At 46.9% G+C, this 12284-nt stretch overlaps 1 protein-coding gene across 11 annotated transcripts in view; it reads right to left on the minus strand.

Moving 5' to 3' along the window:
* CACNA1C (calcium voltage-gated channel subunit alpha1 C) overlaps positions 1–12284 on the minus strand; it is a 664692-nt gene that overhangs the window by 249438 nt on the left and 402970 nt on the right. For all 11 annotated transcript variants that reach the window (XM_032593890.1, XM_032593889.1, XM_032593891.1 and 8 more), the window contains exons 4-5: positions 8551–8690; positions 1337–1476 (exon numbers count right to left, since the gene is read on the minus strand). In XM_032593890.1, the coding sequence (XP_032449781.1) occupies positions 1337–1476; positions 8551–8690 (280 nt within the window). The remainder of the gene's footprint in view (positions 1–1336; positions 1477–8550; positions 8691–12284) is intronic.

Raw genomic sequence — 12284 nt, forward strand, 5'->3', positions numbered from 1 at the left:
CGAGACCACTGTAGGCATTGTGCAGGAATCAGAGATAATATAAGGAAGAATTCTGGGTTTCCAGGGCTTAGAATGTAATTCAAGGGATCAAGTATATGAGTAAAAGTCTAAGACAATCAAGAGTTATATACTAGTTAATCCTTTACAAGAAGTTGTATGTATGGTGGGAAAGAGAGCTGGTTTGGAAATCAGGACACCTGGTTCTAGTCTTGCTCTGTTGCTGGCTACTTAAGTTACTTTGGGAAGATCTTTTCACTCTTCTGTGCATGTACAGAAAGAATTGAACAGGTTACTATAAGGTCCTTCACACTTGTATGGTAAAGGTTGTGTTCAGAGGACCTCTTTGTTTTCCTGTCCCCTGCTCCCATCTCTAAGCTAGTCTGATTTCAGCCCAGTCCTAGGGACCTCCTTTACCTTGAGTTATGGGCCAGATGATGGAGCTGACTTGAGAGGGAAAAATCTCAGCACACAAGTCCACAATTGTGCTCAGATCCCACCAACTCATCAAGGAGGAGTGGAAAGAGGAGCTCTTGGAAAGCTCACTTAACCCCAAGGAACAACTTGGGCTGGGCTTTGCTGGAGCAAAGCTGGGTGCCCGAAGCTGCTGTGTTAGTTGCCTGGGGCTCATCCATGGTGGGATAGGCTTCTGGAGGAAGAGCTTGAAGAGGAGCTGTCCAGGTGACTGTTATCCAGATACACAATAGACAATATCTCTCTGAAGCCCTTTTGCTTGATTCAGAGAGCTAAACACCCTCCACCCTCTGGCAAAACCAGTTCTACAAAGACAGGTAGCCTGTCCATAAATAGGGCTTCTGAAACCAGAAATGTCCCATTTGACATGAAAGAAGGAAAGGGTTGAGAGAAATGGCAAACAGAACTTTTTTGAACATCCACTGATGCTTTTCAGATTGTTCTTTGGAAAAATACAGGAAGTAGAGATAATCTCATAGGCTAAAATACCTTGCGAGCCTTGGGGATTAGCCTTCTCTACTCACCTGGCTCCTTTGCTGAAAATGTATTTTAATTCCCAGCCCAGGGCCTTGAGGGGATTGCTCAGATGGCCAAGGGATTGCTTTCTCTGTTGTAGGCTGTCTTCATTTGGCTGCGTGACTGCTGTGGATTTTTTCCAGGTGTTTAGAGGAGCTGGGACCACAGTGTGTCTTAATGGACTCATATCAGAGTTAGGTTCTTTAAAGCAAAGGAATTCATTTAAGAAAAGCCCCCTCCATTTATATGAAATCAGTTTTCTTTGCAAAGTGCTCCCGGCAATTCAGCAAAAGAAAGCAGAGGGTGGTGACAAGATAACACTGTAAACAAGAATAATGGCTTTACTTACTTGGGACTCCAGACACCAGCCGCAAGGGGCGCAGCACGCGGAATGCCCTCAGTGCCTTCACATCAAATCCAGCTCCTTTCCCTCCTAGAGCATTTGCCCCATCAGCTTTGGTGGCTTGTTCTAAAATTGCACTAAAAAGCCTAGAAGAGAAGAAGGGGAGAAGGAGCTGTCAGACTCTGAATTCTCTGAAGGAAGCCTGGGACAGCAGAGTTCGCAGGTGCCTCCAGCCTGGGAACCAGTGCCAAGGTGTGTGGGGGGAAGGGACTGTGACCATCATAAGATGACATTCCCTCAGTGTGGGTATCACCCAAGGGACATATCCACTGCCTAGAAAGGTCCGAGAGGGGATAGGCAGGCCATTTGTAGTCATAAAGTTGTGCATGAACACAAATGGCTTTGTATAAGCTAGGTGGCCTGCATAGAAGTGTAAAGCCACTAAAGTTTGCAGTAGTGCCTCTGTCCCTTTGTGGTGTCCTCTCCCCACTCCAGGATTCCTAAAGCCGGCCCTCACGTGGCCAGGAACCGCATCCTCTTTCCTCCCCACTTACTTTCTTACTCCTAACAATTCCCTTTTGATTTAAACTGGGCACAAATAAATGATAGCATAGAAACTGGCTTTGTGCTGTGGATATAAGGATGGGAAACTGACCACTGGCTTTAGTAACATGCAGACCACTTAGACTTTGAAACATCTGTTTGGTGGAGTGATGGGGACAATGCCTAATAGATATGGGTCCAAGAGAAGACAGCAAGAAAAGTTTGAGACAGCTCTAACACAACTATAATGCAAGCCACAAATTTGAGCCATATATGTAATTGAAACTTTCTAGATTAGTGCTGAGTGGCCATGTGGCTGGTGGCTACAGTATGGACAACCCTTCTGATGAGCTTTGCTGTCAAAGGTGGTAGAAGAAAAAAGATGGTTACAGGAGAGGGTGTGGAATCAAGAGAGTTGTGTTCGCTTTAATTTTTAAAAAATGTTTATTTACTTTTGAGAGAAACAGAGAGAGAGACAGAGGCATGAGCAGAGGAGGGGCAGAGATGGAGACACAGAATCCGAAGCAGGCTCCAGGCTCCGAGCTGTCAGCACAGAGCCTGATGCGGGGCTGCAACTCACAAATCGTGAGATCATGACCTGAACCGAAGTCGCACGCTCAACCGACTGAGCCACCCAGGTGCCCCAAGTAGTGTTTGCTTTTAAATGGGAGATACAGCAACATTTTTATATGTGATGGGAGTTATGTAACAGAGACAGGTGATCTGGCAATGCAGAAGTGAGGGAATAATTACTGGAAGGATTGATACCCTTCAGTAGGCAGGAAGGTATCTCATGTACCCTGAGGGGTATTGGCCCTAGATAGGAGAAGGGATGGTTTATCATGGTTCTAGTAGGAGGGCACATTATAGCGGTACAGATGTTATCCTGATTGCACCTGTTTTTTCAGGGAAACAGGGAGCAAGGTCATCAGCTGAAAATGCAAATGAGGAGTGGGTACTGGAAGTTTGAAGGGTGAGGCAAAGGTATAAAAGAATCACCAAAGAAAGCAAAGAGTGAATGAGGAAGGCACATGTAGTAGGATTGCCAGATATCATCAAGGACCTATTTGAAGTTGGTGGTCATGACTGTAAAGTGAAACCCATCAGCTCAGCTTTAAGTTTCTCTACCCCTTTCAATGGCATAGCTTCAGGTACCAGAGGGATCTCCATCTAGTTGTATTTGATTGTGGTTGGTGTTTTTCCAAATGAGCAAGGTAGATGAATAGAAAAATGAGGAAGTTGACTGTACATGGTAGTGAGAGATTATGATGGGCTGGGCATTTAAGCTGGTTAAAAGGAGGACTGGACACAATGGGTGGAGGAACAGAGAGAATAGGACAGGGTGAATGGATTGTCAGAGTCAAAGTGCAAGAGGGAATAAGCTGGAAATATGGGTGGTATTGTTTACAGAGTGGGATGTTTGGTTTGACATTATGGGGGAGGGCTCAGTTATTTCTTATGGCAGGGATAGTGGCTATAACCATGGGAGTGTGCAGCTGGAGTCAGGATGGAGTCAGGGTCGCTGGGTGGGTAAGATATCAAGGAACCAAGAAGCTACTGGAAGGGACAGTAGCAATACTAAGTTTGGAGAGAATGGGAATGAACCAAGAGCTCATGTCTTCAAGGAATAGAGTCCCATAGAGGCCTACAGAGTATCCCATAAGGAGAAGTAGGGGTAGAAGGGTCTGATCACACACATTAAAACTGGAAGTTGCTAGGGAAGGGGAGGGGTAGCCATCTGAAAGCAGAAATAAGAGAAACACAGGGCCCTTCTCCTGACCTCTGGGTTGTGGAACAAGGCATTTGGGAGAGAGTGGTAATCTCTTGAGAGAATGCAAGGGAGGCAGGACTCTTGGGGGGAGTCAGGGAGTTAAATGAGAGGCCAGAGACAAAGCTGAGGGTTTAGGGCAGCACTTGGGCCATCTGCTCTGTAAATGAAGTTTTGTTGGAGTTCAACTACACCCATCGTTTACATATTGCTGTTGTCTATTGCTGTTTTCTCACTAAAGTTGAATAGTTGGGACAAAGAGTACGTGGTTTGCAAGCTGAAAATGGGCATGTTGCCCTTTATAGAAAATGTTTGCTGACACCTGAATGGGCAATGGCTTGTGGGGAGCAGAGGGCACAGTGGAAAGGTTTCAGCGGGATGGAGAGGGAGAAGGGGTCAGAAGATGCAGAGAACCATGTGGGAATGGGAACCTGGAATCTTGGGCTTTTTGTGGTGACCAAGAAAATTAGGGGAAAGAAAAGACACACAGGGCAATTTCTGTCCTTTGTACTAGAGATGACCACCGATTCACTGTCAGTAGAGTGTGTGCTGGGTCATGGCCTAGGGTCAGGGGGAAGCCCAGGTATCAGACTGGGTCCCCACATCTGGCCTGAACTGAAGACCAGGGCAACTTTGTTCTTGAGGAATAGGCTTGAGCTCCTTAAATGACTCATGCCCCAGGGAACTAGATCTGAAAACAGGGGAGGCTGCAGCTAGGGACCTAGCTTTGAAGAAACTCAAATCCAGGCAGGGCCCAGCAATTGAGGGAGTTGGTCTAGATTAAGGATTTCCAAACTGTGCTCCATGGATCCCCTGGGGATATCTTGGACAGCAAGGCCAGAGAAAAGTGGCTGGAACACAGTGGCTTTCATGGGCCTTTGAGTAAGGCTTTAACAATGGGTTCTGCAGCTAAAAAGTTTGACAACACTGACCAGACCACATCTAAAGCCTTTCTTGGTCCTGTGATTCTTTCAGCTCAGCTTGGCAATTTGATGGTGTCACATGTTAGCTGGTGACATCCTGAACCCCAGGCAGAGTTGCCTTGATGAGGGGAGTGGGCTTCTTTCTCTGCACAGAAATGTTCTTTCCACTGAAGTCTAGATTACTGAAATCTTAGAAAATGGAGACTAGTTTGCAAGTTTGTCAAACAGCATTCTAAATCCAAACCAGATTTGGTTCCTAGTATTTCCTGGAAGAAAGCAATATGCTTATTAGAGTACAAGTTGTTCACAAAATATTATTCATTGAAGGGAACAGAGGTTAGACAACTTTTTTCTCTTTTCCCTGTCCCAACTTGATGCGGACACTTTATTAAGTGCCTGATTTTAATTTTTAAGGGGTAGAAAATTCAGGAATGGGTCTAGGAGGTGTTCTTGGCTTGTAGGGACTGGTGTGTTTTCCTTGATTAGGCACTGTAAAGCCCAAACCACTGCTTTGTGCCTACCTGTCCCTAAGGGCTGCGTTTAGATGTGGATGCTTGGTCGTGGGTGGGGGCAGAATTCTCCAGGAGTTGTGTCTGGCAGTTTCCTAACTGGACATTGGAGCTTTTTAAAAGAGACCAATGAGGCTCTAGAGGGCCCAGTGAGTCAGAAGAGCAGGGCCACCATATTGGGAGGAAGACAGGAGCAAAAGCCCCTGTGGCTGGAGTAGAGTGTCTTGAGCAGGGGATCTAGTGAAGATCCTGAGGTCCCTGGGTTGGGTAGGGAGAGGCCTCTGAAGTCCTCCCCACTTTCATTTAGTAGGCCCATCTCCACACTGTACCAAGGAAACTCTTCCACTTTGGGAAGGAAATGTGACCGGCTTGTGGGGGGGAAGGAAATGCCTCTTGTCCCAGGACCCCAGCATGGCAATGCAGAAATGAGAGAGCAGCTCTTAGCCTGGCACTCAGGCAGCAGGCAGGCACACCCACCTGTCTCCAGGGCCAGGCAGACCCCCTTCTGATCGTAGAAGGGCAGAAGAAACCTTCCCCTAAGTAGCTGTAGATGAGGAGCCCAGGGAGTAGATACTTCCCAGGAGACATAAGGGAAGCAGAGGGATATCCATTTAATGTTATAAAAAGGGCAGGAAAAGAAGGTACAGCTGAAAGAGGTGGTTGAGCTATGCTGTGTGTGTGTGTGTGTGTGTGTGTGTGTGTGTGTGTGTGTGTGTGATTTTTCCAGTTAGAAGAATGGGCAGAGATAGATTGATTGATTGGTTGATTGATTTAAGGTTTATTTATTTTTGAGAGAGAGAGCATGAGTGGGGGAAGTGCAGAGAGAGAGAGAGAGAGAATGAGAGAGAGAGAGAGAGAGAGAGAGAGAGAGAGAGAGAGAGAGAATCCCAAGCAGGCTCCAAGCCCAGCATGGAGGCCAGCACAGGGCTCAATCCCACGACCATGAGATCATGACCTGAGCTGAAATCAAGTGTCGAACACTTACCAACTGAGCCAGCCAGGTGCCCGAGGCTGAGATTTAGATTAGACAGAGAGCCCCATGGGACCACTGCCCTTGGAGAAGAGAAACTAGGTGTCAAATATGTCCATGTGTGAGATCAATGGGGAAAAAGCCCAGAGGGTCATGGTGAACCACAGTCTCAGCAACCACCAGCATCATAACTTCTGTGGCCTAAACAATCTACCAGAGGCATTGTTTTGTTTTGTTTTGTTTTGTTTTGTTTTAAAATATGATTTATTGTCAAACTGGTTTCCATACAACACCCAGTGTGCATCCCAACAAGTGCCCTCCTCTGATCTTTTTGAAGGGGGCCTCTTCATCAGCCTCATGGCCTAGACCCCAGGAAGATGTGACTGAAACCTGGGCTGACTCCACAAAAAGTCTGCCCTCTGTGCTTATGGGGAGGAACAGCAAGGCGAGGGTCCAACCCAGCAAAAGACGAGCAAGTGTCACCAAGTGTGCAACTGCATGACAAGGCCCCTCTAGGGCTCCCTTTTGAGGTCTGCCCTGTGCCTCTTGTTTCCACCTCCCATGCTGTAGGTAGGGCCATGAAGGGGGCAGAGCGCTGTATGCACTCAACTCTAACTCATTTCCATAAACATGAGAAGAACATGTAGCTTCTCTGCCTAAACAAAGTTGGTCCCTGCAGGCACCTCAACTCCTGATAAATCTCATTCCTGGGGCTCTTTTCTATGTGTGAAAGGTCCCCTGGGGCCTGAGACCTAGAGAAAGACACTGAATTTGAAGGGATTTAGGGGCATTTGGAACAAGGCACCTCAAAGGCCTTTGCTATGGCTTACTGAGTTAATGCAAGGTGTTTGTTCAGTTCTTCTTTGTTTATCCTGGCATGAACAAAAGCAGCAAGATCTCTTAGAGCTGCATCCTCACTCTGAGTCCTCTGGAGCCAGATCTATTCCTGGCAAATACTCCAAGAACTTTGGTGCTTCTCATGTCACCCAAATAGCCCTGATGCTAATGTGGCCAAAGTGTGTCATTCATAGGCTGCACAAAAAAAAAAAGACAACAAAGAAAACCCCTAAAACAGTTCCAAACAACCCAAATAGCCATCCAGATGGCCAGAGACAAGGAAATAACTTCTAAATGATCTTGATTTTCTCTTGTTATTTCTTGCAGGAAAGACCAGTCAGTCCCATGAGAGAATGAGCAGTGAGTGCTATGGAGGAGTCCAGAAGGACCTATGTCTTCACTGGGATGGCACAAATGGCATCAATCAAAAATAGGCTCCTGGGATATGAGCCTGATGACATATTGACCTTGACACTGAAGCCTGTCAGAACTCCAAGGGAGTAAAAATGCAAGGTGGCCACTGTGTGACCACTCTCTGGGTTCAGAGTAATAGCAGATCAGTTCAAAGAAGCCAGCTTGTTTCTCAAGTAGGATCTGCTGTAAAGGTGCCCTCCCCTCACAAAATAGATGACTGGTTGGAACTTCATGAACTGTGTCTTAGTAAATGACATTTTGCATAGCACATGCAGGCCTGTTTAGGGACAAACATTTCATAGACAGGCACCTGGGTGGCTCAGTCAGTTGAGCATCCGACTTCAGCTCAGGTCACGATCTCACGGTTCGTGAGTTCGAGCTCCACATCGGGCTCACTGCTGTCAGCCTGTCCATGCAGAGCCTCCTTCAGATCCTCTGTCCCCCTCTCTCTGCCCTCCCCAACTTGCACTCTCTCAAAAATAAATATTTAAAAACCCAAATATTTCATAAAGAATCTTTTTGCAAAGTTACTCATTCCTTGATAAGGAGATCATCACTTCTAAATTTTATTTACAATTGCTTACATTGTTTTATTTTTTTTAAAGGCATATATTGACTTTGCTTCACCTTTTGTCACAGCAAAGCATCCCTCTAGGGAAAGGCGTTTTTGGCTCTAGTTGGGTCACCCACGACATTGGCCCTTCATAGTTCTCTGCTTTCTCCTCACCCTTTTATCTTGAGCAGCCTGTTTCCTGGGACCCTGGACAAGGCCCACTGAAGAGGTGAGAGCAGGCATCTACAGGACAGTGTGTGCCAGCCTCGCCCCACCACCATGCTCACAGGCAGGCTGGACTAACCCTGCTCAGGGATGTGGCAGGGAAACCAGTCTGAAGAGGTGTTGGGCCAGATGTGGTTGGAGACAGAATAAAAGACCTTAAGCAGAGGACTCAGCTGCATGGAGGACACTGAGTTTCATTAAAAGCACTCAGATTCCACTCCTGTGTGTGTCTGTGCACATGAGTGCACATGTGTGAGCATGTGCGTGTGTGAAGGAGGTGTTCCTAGGTAAGAGATCTTTTCCCTTTGGAGAAAGTCTGAATTCAAAGTGACTTTTAATAGATCCTCTCATCTTGCCTAGAGCCCAGTGCTACTGTGACCAAACCAAAAAGAGATACAAATACAGGAGGAAAAGGAGATATGCATTTGTTGATGGTAAGGGGTAAGGGGAGGGAATAGAGAAAGGTAGTTATACTTACCCTACAACCACAATTATAAAATCTAGTAAATTCCAGCCATTGCGGAGGTAAGCGTTGGGGTGAAAGAGAAGTCCATAGGCTATTACTTTTAAAAACGCTTCCACGGTAAAAATTATGAGAAAGAGATATTCCACTCGTTCCTAAGAAACAAAAATAGAAAAGAGAGAAAAATAGTCATTAGATTGGGGGTTTGTAATTTCTGAACCAGTAGAGCACACAAGCAGGTGGAGGAGAATGCTGTTCCCTCTGTGGTAGGATCTAGGGGGACACTGGGTGGGACCCCCAAACCAGATTACCAACTCCACAGTCTGTTTCAACCTTAGAGCTCCAATCCACTGGGCATTAAGGTTTTTTTTTTTTTTTTTAGTCTTCAAATTGCCCCCTGTTAAAATGCAAATATTAGGGTGGTGGAAAAATTACACATTTTGGAGAAACATCTTATTTAGTTCATCAGTGAATGTTTCATTTCTCAGAAGAGACCTCATAATGTCTTGATCTAGAGGGAAATGATGTCAGGACAGAGAACACGGCTGAGAAAGGAGGGAACAGGACCACAAACAGTGTATTACAATACTGAGGTGACAAATCCTGAGGATAACAGAAGCTGCCTTGGAGAGTATGCTAATCAAGGTCTCCAAAATGACAGGACAGAAACACAACCACAAAGAAGTTGAGACACTGAAAATCTAACAGCAGCTCAAACAGAGCCAATCTGCTCATATACACTGACCCTGAATTTGAAGTCTCTGTCTTTCTTGAGAAAATAAAAAAATCTTTGTCCAAAGACACAGACCAGGTCAGTCAAGAAAATCAGCATTTCTAGGATGGAGGCAGGCACTGGGGTGGGGCAGTGAAGGGAAAAGGCTCAGCTGTTTTTTCAAGGGTGGGAGGTAGTCTTTTTCCTCCCTCTGCCATCTTGAAGGCTTTGCATTTAAGGATGAAGCTCCTGTCCCTGGGAGCCCACACGTAACAGGACAAACTCTTTGGCTCAATTAGAGCGAGCCGACTCTGTGCTGATTCACTGGCTTCCCTCACCACTAATTGCTTTCTCCCACAACCTTGTTCCCAGTGCATAGCCTTAATGGCCCCCACCAGGCAAAGGCTGCCTGGATGCCTTCATGCTCCACTGCTCGCCTCTGCAGGAGCCTCAGCTCATCTCACACTGGAGCCACAAAACACCAGTCCACATGGCATTCAGCCACAGGTTGAAAGCCTGATTACAGGCTCCAATGGGCGCTAGGCTCAGAACCCTCGGACCTATCTTCCCATCCTCTGTTGGATCACACAGAGCTCACCAAAGACCTCCAGGTCTCACCCACACTGTGGAGAGGGGGCATCACCTGGGAAGGCACACCCCCTCCTGCCTTGCCTGCTGGGAGGGGGCTCCAAGACCAGGGACATTGGTAGCCTAATGGATAGCTCTGTGGGGAGATGCCTGACCACACATGTGCCTGTGCTCCCATCCATTTTTTCCCTGATGCACTAGACTTGGAGTGAGTGCCAGCCTCACTGCATCCGGCTTTGGGTGAAGCAGTTTGAAGTTGCAAAGTCTAAAAATGCAGAATTCTGGGCCCTATCCAGACCTACTAAAGTAGATGTCCTGGCTATGGAGCCTGGAAATGTGCATTGCAGACAATTCTAGGTGTTTCTGAGGCACCCAAAAGTTTAAGAACCACTGGCTCATGTGCTGATGAAGGTCCTGATCAGGCAGTAGCTGTGGGAAGGGGATGGAGAATCCAGAATTAACGAGCACCTCAGGGGCAGACTTGTGTTTTACTTACTACCCATTACAGCATCATAAGGTTGGTCTGGGGATGTGGCTGCATGGGGTGGGGGAGATGACCCAGGAACCAATAGTAGTATGTGGGAGCCTCTGGTCTTTTAAAATTAGGTGATTTGGGGGTTAAAATATCTATTAGGACAGTGTTGAAAGCATGTTACAAAAGGGCACAGTGCAACCTGAGGAAACTTGTGTAAGGTGTGTGTGTGTGTGTGTGTGTGTGTGTGTGTGTGTGTGTGTAGAGCCTCAGGTAATACAGGCATCTGATTGGCTGGAGTGAAGGCTAAGAGGAAGTGGGGTTGGAGAGGTTGGTAGGAGGAAGATGACCAGGGGTTTTGTGGCTACACCTGCGTGCTTGAATTCTACACTGAGGAGATAGTGAATGATGGGGTTAGATGTGTATTGTAGTCTGGCACTGGTCTATGTAAGGAGGGTGGTGATGGGGTGGGAGGATTTGGGGGGAGGTGACCCATGTAGAGATCATGGAGGCTTGAGCCAAGGTAGGCATTGGGATTGGTGAGAAGTAGGTAGGTAGGTTGGAGAGACAGAAGGATGTAATTTGGTTTCTGGTTGCATATAGGGGTTGGGGGAAGAGGCAGTGAAAGAAATGCACTGCCCCACTCCCTGAGGTTCCTAACTTGGGTGACTGTGGATGGTGATGCCTCTCACTGCAGAGGGGGACATGAGGGGAGAGACAGCAGTTCTGGACTTGCTGAATTAAAGCATTTGTGGGACATTTAGTTGGGACTACTGGTCATCAGACATACAGAATGGGGGTTCAGGAGGAGTTTGGCTTTCAGGGGAGGCCTGGATGAGGTTGCCCTGGGAAAGTGTGCAGACTATAGAGAGGGGAGATGAGGCCGGAACCTCTCTCCATAAGGGGCAATCTCATCCCAGGAAAGTGCTTTCACATTATGGGAATGCACCTCCTTGGCACAAGTTACAGGATTCTGCTTAAAGCCATGGGGTTGGAGAGATACAAAGAATCTTACAGGGTATCTAATCAACCTCCTCATTTGAAAAACCGGGATGCTGATAAGATCCCAGCCAGGGAGGTAAATGCTGAAGATGGGAAACCAGATTTCCTGACCCTAGGTCCAAATGTCCATTCATCTCATCTTGCCTTCTTGAGTGCCAGGGATCTCACTGGTCCCTGTTTATCTCTCAAAGACACAACTAGGTCAGAGTCCTCATGCTAAGTTGTTTAAAGATCTGAGATAGAACTGAAAAGGATACAGGGGACCAGTAGGATGGGGTCTGGATGAAGAATCCTGAGAAGGGGCAGGTGCCTGCTGCAGTGTCTGGAACGCAGTCATCTGTGCTGCTGAGTGTGTGTGCTCTGGTGGCTGTACTGTATTCCTTCTGACCTTAGGGGCATGAATGCCCTTAAAGTTATTCCCACCCCAACCCCAAACCCAAGAAAGAAAGAAACAAAAATATAAACAAGTGAAACAGCTTGGTTGATCCTTTCAAAACATATGTTGTGTTGCCATAGAAACATCTAAGGGCAAAAATGAATGGAGTAGAGAAATGCAAAAGTTTGTCTGAAACCATCCTCTTGCTGCACTGATATCTCAGCATCTCTGGTCCTGTGAATACACACTCCTTCACAGCCCTCCTCCTGCCTGAATTCTGAGGCCAGAGCTGTGTGCTCTCCTGAATGCTGAGGGGCCACAGAGCTCTTTGAGAATGCACAATATTCAGCTTGTGAACTCGCCCTTTTTTTAATGTGATTTTGGGAACTCGGGAACTTTGGGAGCCAGCTTGGAACAGACTAAGATTCCACTCCTACTGTTCTGTGTTGAGGCTGAAAAGGGTCAAAGAGAAGAGAGGATGGACCACAGAAACTATGGCGTGGAAACTCTCTGACCGTCAAGGCTGGAATGGAAGTCCATTAGAATGGAGTCCCAGGGCTCCTTCAGGACCCCTCCCCCAAAGTATGGGTGAAGTCCTA

The sequence above is a fragment of the Lynx canadensis genome, chromosome B4 (genome assembly GCF_007474595.2).
Source record: "Lynx canadensis isolate LIC74 chromosome B4, mLynCan4.pri.v2, whole genome shotgun sequence".
Taxonomy (NCBI): Eukaryota; Metazoa; Chordata; class Mammalia; order Carnivora; family Felidae; genus Lynx; species Lynx canadensis.